Source organism: Balaenoptera musculus, chromosome 2 (assembly GCF_009873245.2).
Source record: "Balaenoptera musculus isolate JJ_BM4_2016_0621 chromosome 2, mBalMus1.pri.v3, whole genome shotgun sequence".
Classification (NCBI taxonomy): Eukaryota; Metazoa; Chordata; class Mammalia; order Artiodactyla; family Balaenopteridae; genus Balaenoptera; species Balaenoptera musculus.
The window spans coordinates 12,965,362-12,979,244 of record NC_045786.1 but is presented as its reverse complement, the minus strand read 5'-3'; the positions used below and the strand labels follow the sequence as shown (position 1 = coordinate 12,979,244).

Genomic DNA, 13,883 nt, shown 5'->3' with positions numbered 1-13,883 from the left:
TTCAATGTAAAGTCTTGCTTCAGTTAATGTTTTTGAAAGGTTAAATTATTTGTCATCCTTATTGTGCCTCTGCCTATGTTTATAGATCGTTCCAACAACATTCTTTTCATAAGGGTGGGGGGGGAGAGAAAGAAAGAAAAAGGGAAAGAAAGAAGGAAGGAGGGAAGGAGAGAAAAAGGAAAGAGGAAAAAAAGGAAGGAAGGAAAAAAGAAAGAAAAGAAAGAAAGAAAGAAGCCAGCCTGAAATTAAGGATTGGTTTGCTTTAAAAGGACCGAATAAATAAATAATCCAAACATTCCTTGAATATTTTGAATTATCCTTCAAAATTCCTTGAATTTTGGGATAATGGTCTGTGTCCGTTAATATGATATCTTTTGGTTTCAAATAGTTTTAAGTCATAAAAGAATGTAAGGATGACTCCATTTAAGCTAATGTAAGTATAAAATTTTACTGCTTTTCTTAAACTTAATAAAAAGCAGGCTTAAAAGGAATAAACATTCCTCTGCAGTATTTACAAACATTCTTAGTACTGAGATATTGCAGAATATACCTGAATGCAAACATTGGTGCTCCTAACTCTGTTTGTTATGCTGTTCTAAAGACCCATACATAACATCACCATTAAAGATGAAGTGACTTTGTAAAAAACACCTTATCAGGGACTTCTCTGGCAGTCCAGTGGTTAGGACTCTGAGCTCTCACTGCCACGGGCCCAGGTTCAATCCCTGGTCGGGGAACTAAGGTCCTACAAGCCGTGCAGTGTGGCCAAAAAGACCAAAAAAAAACCCAAAACAAAAAAACTCACCTTACCGTAAGTACAGATGGAGTTGACTCAGCGGTTACAACTGAAATGCAGACGGACTGCCCCGAGCATCCCGGCGCTACGCGCTCTGGGAGGCCTGGCTGCCCGGCTCTGGAGCGCAGTCGGCAGCCTTTGGTTGGCAGCTCCTTCTGGGCCTGCCTTCCTGTCCCTTTGGCCCAACATGGCAGCATCTGGGTAGAGGACCCCAAAGGGCCCCCCCAGGTTGGCGGTGTCCTGGGGGGGCCTGCCTGGCAGCCTGCCCTCCCCTCTGTCCAGTCCTCCCCCCTTCCTCTTCCTGCACTGGCTTCCATCCCCAATTGGTATCCTGACTCCACATGCTGTGGGCTTTCTGCTCGGACCAGTCACTCCCGAGCAGCAGACACAAGAGGCAACAAATGCAGGACCTCCAGGGACGGCAGAGCTTAGCACTACCGGAAAGAGAACTTGAAGAGTTAGGCATAAAGCGTTTGAAGAAATAAAAGGATGCAAGTTCAGAAAGGAGCATATTATATAATGAAAAACGATCAGGAGTGCACTGGTGGATTTTTTTAAATGGAACTTCTAGAAGGAAAAATATGATCTTTGAAATAAAATATCATTGGACGGAGAGGCAACAGATTAGAACAGCTGAACAGAGAATTAGGAGTGGGTGACACAGTTGAGAAATTTACCCCAAACTGAGCAGAGATGTTTGGAGACGGAAAACGGGAAAGGAAAGTGAAGTGCCGTGCAGGCTAGAATGAAAATGTCAAATCCGTAGATGTTGGAGAGAGGCGGGGAGACAGGCGATACATGAAGAAAAAAGAACAACGGGAATTCCAGAAACTGGAGATAACGTGCTGCAGGAAACACGTGCTGATGAGTGGGCCGCGCAGCTGGAAACCTGGGGAACGACGGCTGGGACGCTGGGAACAGGCGGTGATGCCCCCATCTGCAAAGTGTCTGCAGAGTGGAACTGGAAGGGGCGCTCCCCAGGCCACAGGGACCCTGGAGGTGGCAGCGCCTTCCAGACTTTACTAAGAGAGAAGCAAGGAAAGTATGTGCAGCTTCTGAAGGCACAGAGGCTCTGCTGGGAGTTGCCCTGAATCTCATAGTTCCAGGTGCTTATAGGGCTTAAAACTTTAATGTGTTTTTCACATTTCGACTGGCCTTTCCTCCAAAGAGAACAAAAAAGCCAAAGAGCAGACTCGGAACCTTTCTCCTGCTCTGGAAAGCTGGTCCTGTGCTGCCACTTACAGGGGCTTCGTCAGCATCACCCGGGAGCACGTGAAGAACACAGCATCTCAGGTCCACCCAAGATCTACTGAGTTGGAATGTAAATTTTTTACAAGATGCGCGGGGGTTCCGTCTATAATCGGCAGTTTGGGAAGCGCTGACGGAGTGTGTAACTTCTTCTCTTTGGGCACCACGCCCTCAATTTTTAAATTTTAATTTTTGGCTTTTATGGGACCTGTTTTCTCAGTTTCTCTGTTTGTGGCCAATGTGACTGTCCGTGGGAGGATAAAAAGATGTACTCCAAGGAGGTTCCAAAAAAGTCAAGCATTCACCCCCAAATCCTTTACTGAAACTTGAGGTACTAGCTAGCTTTTTCAACAAGGATTTCAGATTTTTAGGTGTAACTTCTAGATTTGGCTCAAGTTACTGTCTCCCAAATAACAAAGGATAAGAAAGGATTTTTAGGTTACTTTATCAACTTTGTCAATTTGTCAACTCAGTCACTTTGAAATAAAAAAATAAATTTAAACACTACATTTCAAAAACATAAAAGATATTCCTAACACTATTTTCATAAGGCATTTCTTGATCGTTTGCATTGGCATTGGAACTTGTTCCCTCCCCTAAAATTTCTAAAATTTTATTGACATCGACTCTTAATTAAAGCTGAAGCCACACGATACCAAAACTCCCAATGAATTCAGGTCAGTCAAAAAAAAAAAAAAATCAGTCAATTTAGAAGAAATAAGACGTTCAAGAAGGTTCTTGACCATTTTTTCCTTTTTGAATGCTCTTCAGCATTGCTCAGCTAATCAGGTGATAACTGTCATTCATTTATTATATTTTTAAATTTTTATTGGAGTATAGTTGCTTTACAATGTTGTGTTAGTTTCCGCTGTACAGCAAAGTGAATCAGCTATACGTATACATATATCCCCTCTTCTTTGGATAATCGTAATTTATAAGACCTGAGTTTGTCCTAACCTAACAGAAATTTGAAGAAAAGGATATTTACACCAAAGCACTAAGTTATTTTCCCAACCATAAAAAAAGAGAAAAACAAAGGAAAAGAGACATAAAAGTTTACTCTGCTTAATATAAATTTTCCACTGGTCTGAAAGATGATGCTACGCTTTCTTAGCGAACAGTGGAAATTAGGGTAGGATTTGGGCAGCAAATAAGGACTAAGGCAAGATGCTGGAGCTTGGGGAAAAAAGTCTAACTCCTTATGCTTTGAATCTTCAGGTTTTTCTGCACCTGTGCCACTCTACCAGAAACCAGGCCCCCTAGTGGATTCAAAGAGCAAATGATTTCGACACCGGGACTACGGCGACTAAGTATGCGCAAGAAAGGTATTTAATGATCTTATTCGATCATTTACATAGCACTTATCATATACCAGGCACTGTTCTGAGCAGGTTCTATAATAAATATCAATTCACCTGATTAGTACAACACTGGATGAAGGAGGTACTATTATCCAAATTGTACAGACAGAGAAGCAGGTGCAGAGAGGGTAGGAAACTTGACCAAGGTCACACAGCAGGTTGGGAGCAAAGCAGCCAGCTGCAGAGTCTGTGCTCTGGAAACCACCTGTCACACAGCACTGCTGGTGAGGTTGGCTCATCAGAAAATTAACCCCAGGAGGAATTTATTTAAATATCTAGCAATGTTCTACTTCTCCAGAGGCTGGCCTTAGGGTAATTTTAACCTTCCAGAATACAGCTGCACCTCTGGATATATCTTACTAAAACAAAAAAACAATGAAAGAAAAGAAAAAAGAGACGTCAAGCGCCATAGAGTAACCAAAGCTGTCAGAAAGCCCATCCAATTTATTTCGCAGGAGCCGCCCTCTCTGAGAGCCTGTCCATCTACTGATCTGGGATCTGAACACGCCTACTGACTTGTCCAGACAGGGGGGTTCAGAAGCAAAGGCACATTCGAAGGTAAAAGCAACAAAAAGCAAGAAGAAATAAATGAAATGACAGTCCCCACCGAAGCAGGAGACAGAAAAATTCTGACTAGACATAAATCCTAAAAGTAGGCTAGGCCACCTTACATCCTCTCTGGAATTAGGTCAAGAGTAAACACATGGCACAGGGAATACAGTCAATAGTATTATAATAACTTTGTGTGGTGCATAATCTATAAAAATATTGCAGCACTATGCTGCACACCTGAAACTAGTATAATATTGTAAGTCAATTATACTTCAATAAGAAAAAGGGTAAATACATGCACAAACGAATGAAAGGATGAATGAAATGCAGATGGGGAAACTGAGGCTCAGAGATCGCTTAAGTAACCAGTTTGTGACAAACTATGACTTAGGTCTCCTGACCTTCAATGTAGTGTCCTTTAAATAAATCATATTAACAACGGTGATTCTCAATCACTAAGACCCTTTACCTCTGTTTATTTAAAAGTTGTTTTCTCCCAGTTTCATTGAATATAATTGACATACGGCACTGTACAAGTTTAAGGCGCACCACACAATGATTTGACTCCCACATACGTCATGAGATGATGATCACAGAAAGTTTAGTGAGCATCCAGCATCTCACAGAGACACAACATTAAAGAAATGGGAAAAAAATATTTTCCTTCTGACGAGAACTCTTAGGATTTCCTCTCTTAACAGCTTGCATATATAACCTAGAGCAGCATTAATATTTATCATGTTGTACATTGCATTCCGAGTACTTATTTATCTTACAACTAGAAGCTTTTACCTTTTGACTACCTTCATCCATCCAATTCCCCCACCTCTGGTAACCACAAATCTGATCCCTTTTTCTATGGCTTTGTTTGTTTTTCAAGAATAATTGACCTACAACACTCTGTTTTAAGGTTAACACTAAGACCCTTTATATTTAAAATACTTTTTATAAGAAGCAAAACACAGATGCTGAAGAAATGAGAAATGAGCTTTTTCTGGATAAAGAATATACCAAGAAAATACCCATTCTGTAGCACTGAAATGAAATATTTAGTACTGTGACAGCCCCTGGAGCATGTTAATAGACTTATTTTGGTCCCCAATGTATTTTATGTAATAATGATGATATGTCAAATCTGCATGTTTGTTACAGTAACTACCCCAGAGGAAACGTTTCAAACTGTAATTTCTGTAAAGTCAAAAAATTCTGAACTCAAAGATGTCATCAAGAAGTTGATATTTGAATTGCATGTCACACTGTATTAGAATAGTATCATAGTCACTTATCAGAATAATATGTTTTCATCAGTCATTGAGGTATCACATTGCTTTGAAAGTTCTGAGACAATTTAAAGAAAGCAAAAAGGAATGCATCAGCGCGACATTAAGTTCCTGAGAGGAGTGAATGGCTAAAGCTGCATCCTAGAATTCCATTTATTCAGAAGCCAACGCCTGAGCGTTTTTACCCTCATAGGTACTAACCCAGCACTTTAAAATATCCTTCACAATCGGCAACAGCGTAAGTGCTGTACGACAGATTTCAAAAGGAATAGATGTTATAAAAGATTGATTAGATGCTTAATGGACTTAGAGGCTGACCAGTGTTTTTGAAAAAAACAAATGAGGGGCAGTCCAAGTTTCCAGAAACAGAAAGTAGCTTGTTCATAGACCTCACTGCAAGCAAAATGCAGTTGATCAAGCTCGGTGCTTTGTGTCCACCTAGAGGGGTGGGATAGGGAGGGTGGTAGGGAGACACAAGAGGGAGGGGATATGGGGATATACGTATATGTAAAGCTGATTCACTGTTACACAGCAGAAACTAACACACCATTGTAAAGCAATTATACTCCAATAAAGATGTTAAAAAAAATAAATAAAATTAAAAAAAATGCAGTTGATCATATTTGAGAAGAAGAAGCAACTGGCAAGAAATAATTCCTGGGACTTCCCTGGTGGCGCAGTGGTTAAGAATCCATCTGCCAATGCAGGGGACACAGGTTCGAGCCCTGGTCTGGGAAGATCCCACATGCCACAGAGCAACTAAGCCCGTGCGCCACAACTACTGAGCCTGCGCTCTACAGCCTGCGAGCCACAACTACTGAAGCCCATGTGCCACAACTACTGAGCCCGCGTGCCACAACAACTGAAGCCCACGTGCCTAGAGCCCGTGCTCTGCAACAAGAGAAGCCACCACAATGAGAAGCCCGCGCACCGCAATGAAGAGTAGCCCCCGCTCGCCACAACTAGAGAAAGCCTGCATGCAGCAACGAAGACCCAACGCAGCCAAAAAATAAGTAAATAAATAAATAAATTTATAAAAAAAAGAAATAATTCCTGATGTTACAGCAGAAAGCGTGACAGTAAAGGAAGGAAGCTGACTTTTACAGGCACCTCAGAGCCTACAAATCCAACCAAGCAGTGCCTTTGAAGGAGTCACTTTGAGAGGCTGGTACTTGATGTGATGGTTTAAACACTTGAGAAGCCTCTGGTTAACAGCAACAGCGTGTGTGTATGTTTGTGTGAGTGTGTTTCAGCGTGTGGTTTAAACACCAGTTCTCAAGGTGGCTGCTGCGATATTGCCATCAATGGTCACATTCATGCCATAAGACTACACTTTCTCAAGGTGACACAGTTGTTACTGGCCACTGTTGTAGGACTTGATGACCGCTATGACCCCACCACGTGTGGAGAGCCTGGCGTGTGGCAGACACTGTGCTGAGTACCTGCCCTACAATCTTCAGGGCTCCGGAGTCAGCTGATGTTTCCATCTCCACCGTATAAATCAAGAATCTGAGGCTTTAAAGTCCAGAAGTCATGTGGCTATTAGTAAGTGACAGGGCTGAGATCTGAACCCAGGACTGTCTGACGTGGGACTTCATGCTGTTACTACTTCACAGTACGACCTCATACAGCTCTAGCTGGGGGCTGGGACCGTGTGCTCTACCAGGCCTTTGTGCTGGAATTTACTGAGGAAGAGAGTGGGGGAGGGGGGTTTGGGGGGTGGGAAAGAAACAGAAAGAGACGGCTGTTCCCAAGGGTAGTTTCACTTTATCCCCAGGTGATGATGAGGGGATAATGCTGACGTGAAAAGGAGGTAGTGAGTAGACAAACACTTTCTAAAATCAGAAACTCTTCTGGGCAGGAGACTGTGAGTCGGGGGGTGGGCCTTTCTGGGGCCAGGACAGGAAGAGACCAGTGAAAGCAGGAGAGGATCTGTAGGTGTAAATGTATAAATACTCAGAGGTCAGCACCTCATTTCCAGCACGTGCAAAATAACCTCCGAAATGTTGCCAAACCTTAAGCAGAGTGATTTTAAAATCAGAATGGTAATCATCACAACTATTGTACAGAAGGGTATTTAGATTAAACGTGTTACGTATATTAACTACCGATCTATCATTCCTAAATGTTAACTGTCGGTAATCCAGCCACAGTAATTTTTAAAAACACAGCTAGAGGGAATTTTTGTGTCAAATGTGTTCTAGTCATGTCCTAACTATATATTTAAATCTTTGGCCTTGATGATAATTTGTCACAAATGTCAACCTTCTCAGAGTTTCACATAAAGATAAACATTACCTGGTGGTATTTCTTTAGGATGTTGTGCATTTCGGCCACATCTTCACTCGTGATGGTCTTGATGATGTACCTCTTGTCGTAGGATGTGTGGAACCGGGCTCCGCTGCGGGCTTGGGAGTCGTTGGGAAGGGGTGCACTCCTGGTCAGGGAATTCTTCCCGTGGGATGACAGGGGAGGAGGGAAGAGAACCGGTTAAAGACTAATTTCCAGGTCATTTGTTGTCACCACAAGTTTTCAAAAACATCTGTGTTTGGAAGAAGTTGATAAGTAGGAGGACAACATTTTCTATTCATTGTAACTCAAATGGCAAGTCCTTCAGAAGAAATGAAAACAGCGATTCTAATCTAATGTCTAGAATTATAATCAGAGTTACTTTGTTCACCTTGTTCTTTTGAGTTGGACAAGAGCTGAGATTTCCCTCTCAATAAAACTAGGTTCCAGCCATGAAAGGACATTTTACTTTCCCTGAGTGTTTCCTTATATGACAGGTATTCTGCCAAGCGTTATACACAGAGGACTTCTCCCAACTCTGATAACATTCCCATGAAATGGTTACTATTGATATCACCATTGTTTTACAGATGAGGAGATGGGGATCAGAGAGGTATAATCATTGGGGGAAAGTCACACAGCTAGTAAGGGGAAGAGCCAGAATGCCATCTGCAGTGTGGCTGGCTCGGAACCCAAGTTCTCAACTAGTCAACTACTCAAGTAGTAAACAACTTAATTACTAAACCCTGTGGCCCATGGCTGCCCTGGGAGGGCCTGGCCTGGGCAGGTGTGCTCCAACACAGCTCCAGAAGTTTCTGACCTGGTCCAGCCTCCACCCCACTTCAGCCATTTTTGAGGATGATTCATCTGGAGAGGATGGGGCAGGGCTCTGAGTGGGCGCTCTTCTGCAATCACTTCACTCCAGGATCTAGTATTTCGTTCCATACTCACTGTCACTCCCGCTAAGTCTCCCCTGCTCTCACCTGTGACTCCCCTGTTTGAATCTGTTTTCCTAGACCCTCCAGGAAGTCTGTCCCGCTTTCCCCCAACCGTCTTACGCTGGTCACCAGACTAGTGGATCAGCAAACCCCCAGCATCTGAGGAAGTCTGGTCTTCGCCTCTGCTAACTGTGCCCTTGAGAACTGACCTCCATTCCCTGCCCAGCCCCACTGGACGGCGTATGAGGGATTCACAGGGAAAGACAGTCCCACTTCACCTTCCTCTCCCAAAGTGGGCATTCGAAAGCCCCAACGAACCAAAGTCTGTCTAGTTAGCGGGACACAGATGTCTTTAGAGAGGCAGGTGGTATCACTGCATCATGATTGTCAGTGAGAGTTCCCCATCAGTCTAGAATGTTCAAGCCTCCTTAACCTTTCCTTCTTTTCCAGATGAAATCCACCAGGACTGAGCCGTATGAGGTCTTAACGACACTGCGGTGGTGCAGCAACTCGTGGAGGGCGTCCTTGGGCTGAGGGAAGGGAGCGCATTCTCATCTCCAGGACCAGCCCTGGCACCTCGGCTGCTGTCTTTACATCCTGAGACGGCACATCCTTATCTGAGTGCAACCGGCACAACTGCCAAGTGCAGAGCCGCTCCTGCCAATTAACTGAATTTGCTTTCCTTAGCTTATTAGAAAACGTGAGAGGAGGGGGAGAAAAAAATAAGTGTAACTCCCAATGATTTTAAATAGCAGGATCTGGCCATGTTCAATGATGACAGCTGAAATTCATCAGATAGACTGAGAAGGAGGAAAAGGATTTTCAGGATGAAAATGGCTATATCAACAAGAGTTTGATTCTTACTTATATTGATTTTTTTCCTCAAACATAAAAATCCTCCTTTATACCACTTCCTACTAAGAACAAAAGGGAAGAAAATCAAAGTGAATGCCCTCTTTGGGGGTTTTAAACACTGGCCAAAAAAAGCAATCATTGCTCTTGGCTAACGGTCTTTTTCCTCCCAAACATTAATTTGTAAAAGGTTATTCCAAATAAAACAAGAACACTAGGAATTGTAAGATTACAAATTACTTTCAGGCATAAAAATCAAAGCAGGAACAATCAACTTAATGAAAGACAGACCAGGACCAGGTTATAAACTTTGTAAAACTGACAACACATGTAAAATAACTTTTTTGGGGGAGGGGGGAATAGTAAAGGATAATTATATTCAGCAAAGGACAGAATTACAGCAGCATCAGTTTCATAGACTGTTTTCTTAGGCGTATTGGATATGAATATGTAACATTCTGTTACGGACCAGTGGGAAAGAACAGAATTGAAAGCTGCAGAGTCAGTGCTTCTCAAACTCTAATGAGCAGCGGAGTCACCTGGGGATCACGTGACACTGCAGCGTCTGACCTGGCAGGTGTGGGATGGGGCGTTCGAAGCAGCAGAAGATGCTGATACAGCTGCGGCGGGTCTGCGGACCACACGTGAGAACCAAGAGTCTACTGAACTGTGGCTACGATGGGATTTGTCTGGTGCAGAGTGTGGAGAGTCTAGTGTATTAAGTGTGTTATAATTACAAACGTACCTGCCTGAATGCCTGTCCCATTATAGTCTGTCCAACCCTGGTTTGATTAAAATGTGAAACTTTACAGTGAAGAATAATTCATTGCATTCACTATTAATTCATTAATGAAATGTTTAATAATACTACGTTCAAAGCAACGTATGGATTTACAAACTAAAGGGCTAGAAAGGCAGAGTCAAAAAGGTACTAACTCCTTAGCACAGATGCTATCTCCTTCCAAATTCTTTGCCTTTCCCTTCAGTTTCAGACATGGATAATTATTCATTACAGATTTTGTATAAGGATACAGGCCCTCCCATAATGGCCTGGCCTATAAAACTTTACAAATTCTCATCTTGATTCTGCCTTAACTCAATTTTTCAATAATCACATAAGTAGTCCCAACCCACAATATCTACTTCCAATGTGTGGAAGAATTTTTTTAAGGCTCATTGTTTTCCAGTAACCAGTGAAATTAGGAACAAGCACACTTTGTCAAAATTCAGAATGTACCTTTTATAATCACTATGAATATAAAAATATATGAATCAGATTTACTGAAAGCCTTAGACAAGCAGACAATCAGAAGAGTGAATGCAATTTTACACAAAATGTGTGATCCTTGGAATGACTGTAAAGCCTGGAAAAATCCATATTCATATTTATTTCCACAACATTCCTATGTGATAGAAAGAGCCAGGTGCATTTTTCCACTCGAAAATAATAAAACTGGGGTACAATGGAGCCAAGTGACGTGCCTAAGGTTCCCGCCTAAAAGCTTCCTCTGAGGTAACCAAAAGGGGCAATTTACAAAGGCAAGGCTAAACTTTTGCCATTAATTAATACCATAATCATTGACTTTTTGTAACCTTTGACATGAGATAGAAGTGCGTGTGTGTTGGTAAGGGCAGTACTGAGTAAGGCAGGGTGCTGGTCTGGGACCTAGAACATTCTCTCCACTCACCGACCCTTGGATACGGCATTCAGCATCTTTGAGCCTCAGTTCCCAGGACTATAAAGTGACAGAGGATAAGCCCAGGGGAGGGGGCAGGCTGAACTAGGTCTCTCCCTCAGACCTCCTATGACTCTAAAAAATGTATTTCCTCGAAGATATGGCTCTAGGAAGTGCAGGGCAGCACAGGCCTCAGAAGGTGATTTGATGTTTTCCAGCAGATGTCCAGTCAGAAGAGAGTCCAACCACCATCTGAGCAGGGGCATGATGATGGCTTAGGACATCTGGGCCAGGATTAAAGAGGGATGGCAATAGTTCTTAGAGCAGCGTGGAAATAACACATCAGAGGTTCCAGATGTACTTGGACAATTTCAGCAAGAACCAGAGGACGAGCTAAGGGAAGGAGTTCACGGACACACATGGAATGTAGTCAGAACAGTCTGCTATCTAGAAATTGAATATTGAAATTCCTCAGTGTCCCTTGTTGTGTCACAAAGGAAGAGTGAACCATAGCCTCATACAGGATGCCTGGGCAAGTCTGGGATGCCAGGAGGAGAAAGGCCTGAGAGAAACAGAGCTGGGGAGTGACCTCCAGAAGCCTCAAAGGGTCCCCTTATGTGTAAATAAACGTCATAATCAAAGAGCATGACAGGTGGAGGCAACCCTGGAGATTATTCCAAACCACCCAATTTACAGATGAGAAAACAGAGGCCCAGAGGGCAGAAACCACTTGCTTTGAGACCTGAGTGGGACGGCGTCCGTGGAAGGCCTTGCAGAGGCCTCCACCCCCTGACTGGTCTTCTGAAATATCCTAATAGAGCTACCCAAGTCTAGAAGCCATCAGAAGAGCAAACATTCTAAGCCCACGACATACACACTCATCAGAGGGTTCTGAACATCAAAACTATCTCTCTGTGTTACATTTAGTTTATTCATACTCTTATTTAGTTTATTCATATTCTCTCAGGTTCATATTGTCATAAGCAGAGGTCTGATGACCTTTCAAGTTCCAAATAGCACTGATATTGAAGCCAGAAGACAGTATAAGCATCACACACAGGTGCTCTACGTCAAGATTGTGTGACTTTGGGCAAGTTATTTAAGCTCTTTGTGCCTCAGTTTCCATACTAGTAGAAAGGTAATAATGATGAGAATCATCATCATTAAAAGTTTGCCTGGGGGTTAAATTAGATAAGACAGAGTTTTGATAATAGTGCCTGGAACAGTAGCACTCCTTAATGGTAGCTATTATTATAAATAGCAAATTTCAACCTGGAAGACAGTTAGAGGTGCAGATCAACATTAGCCAATTACTCTGTAAGTTGGTGAGTCAAAAATGAAGGACTTACAGAATGGGTTCTTCCTGTTGGCTCCTTTTTTTTTTTTTTTTTTTTTTTTGGCTGCACAGTGTGGCATGCGGGATCTTAGTTCCCTGACAAGGGAACGAACCCGTGCCCCCTGCAGTGGAAGTGCAGAGTCTTAACCACTGGACTGCCAGGGAAGTCCCTTCAGTTGGTTCTTGTTCCACCCTGGCCAAGCCTCTGGTTTGTACCCAGTGAAAATCAAGAACCACATTCTCGCCACTCTCATACTCTCCATTTCACGGCTTACTTTCTACAGCCCTCAATAAGAACCACTTGTAGTTTGAAAAAGAATTTAAAACATTTTACACAAGGAAGTTTCAAGTCAAAAATTCCTACCCCACTAGGTCTCCCTTCTATCCGTGGCCCCTGCTCAGCTCCCAGCATCCTCTCCAGCCAAAGGGCAGGAGGGATGGCAGAGGAGTGGGCCAGTTCTCTAAAGGATGGAGAAAGCATGGGGGAGGTAGCCCGGAGAGCTGGGGTGACCCCTTCCCGAGGAGGAGGAGGGGAGGAAAGCAGGCTGGCTGAAGATGCCAACGGACTTGAAGGTACAGGGGAGGGAACGTCAGGGAGCCTGACGACAGGGCCTCGGGTGACCTTGAGGTGGCAGCAAGGGCAAGGAGGGTGAGCAGGGGCGGGCTGTGGGAGGGCTTGAGGGGAGAGAAGGTTTGGAAAAGCAACCTTGGGATGCCGGTCTGGAAAGTCATTTGTGTAACATGCTGGGCTACCACAAAATCCACAATCCCGTTCAATGCAGAGCTTTAAAAGGCTTAATTCAACACTGAAAATACAGACGTAACAGAAATCTGACATACCGTCTGCCCACAACAGTCACTCCTTTACTACCTTTCTATCCTTTTCAGGGTCTCAGCACGTATGGCAGAAAGAGAAGCAGTGAGAAGTTGAGGGCAGTCAGACCCCCCACTCCTTACTCTGTTAGCTGATTATCTGCAAGGAAAGACAGTTGGACTTAATGGTCTCTAGGTTTCCTTCTTGCTCTACTAATTAGGAGCCATTAATGTGTTACCGCTTTCAGTTTGTGGAGACTTAGCAAATGGACTGTGATTTGCTTTTAGTTTGGGGGGAATCTAATGATAAATGTACGCAAACCGCAACAAACTTGCTTTTATTCATTGGCTACCCTTTTCTTCTATACGTTTGATAGTTGTATATTATAAAGTATGTAGTTCCTTAAATTCACTTGTTCTAAGTGGAAATACTATTAACATAAGCCCCTACATCAAGAAAAAGGCAGCCAAAATCAATGGTGGAGGGGGAAAAAGTTCTCATATTGAATATAAACTAATCTTAAACTCCAAACATTCTTCCCTAATGGCTTTACTGAGATATAACTCACACACCAGACAATTCACCTATTTAAAGCACACAAATCATTGGTTTTTAGTATGGTTACAAAATTAAACAACCATTACCACAATGAATTTTAGAACATTTTCATCAACCTCAAAAAGAAACCCCATACCCATAAGCAGTCCCTCCCATTATCCCTCCACCCCCCACCTAGGAAAC

General features: G+C 43.0%; 1 protein-coding gene across 1 annotated transcript in view; it reads right to left on the bottom strand.

Annotated features, from left to right (window-relative positions):
• PIP4K2A (phosphatidylinositol-5-phosphate 4-kinase type 2 alpha) overlaps positions 1-13,883 on the bottom strand; it is a 175,843-nt gene that overhangs the window by 50,644 nt on the left and 111,316 nt on the right. The window contains 1 exon segment of the mRNA XM_036843779.1: positions 7,536-7,688. Coding sequence (XP_036699674.1) covers positions 7,536-7,688 — 153 coding nt within the window.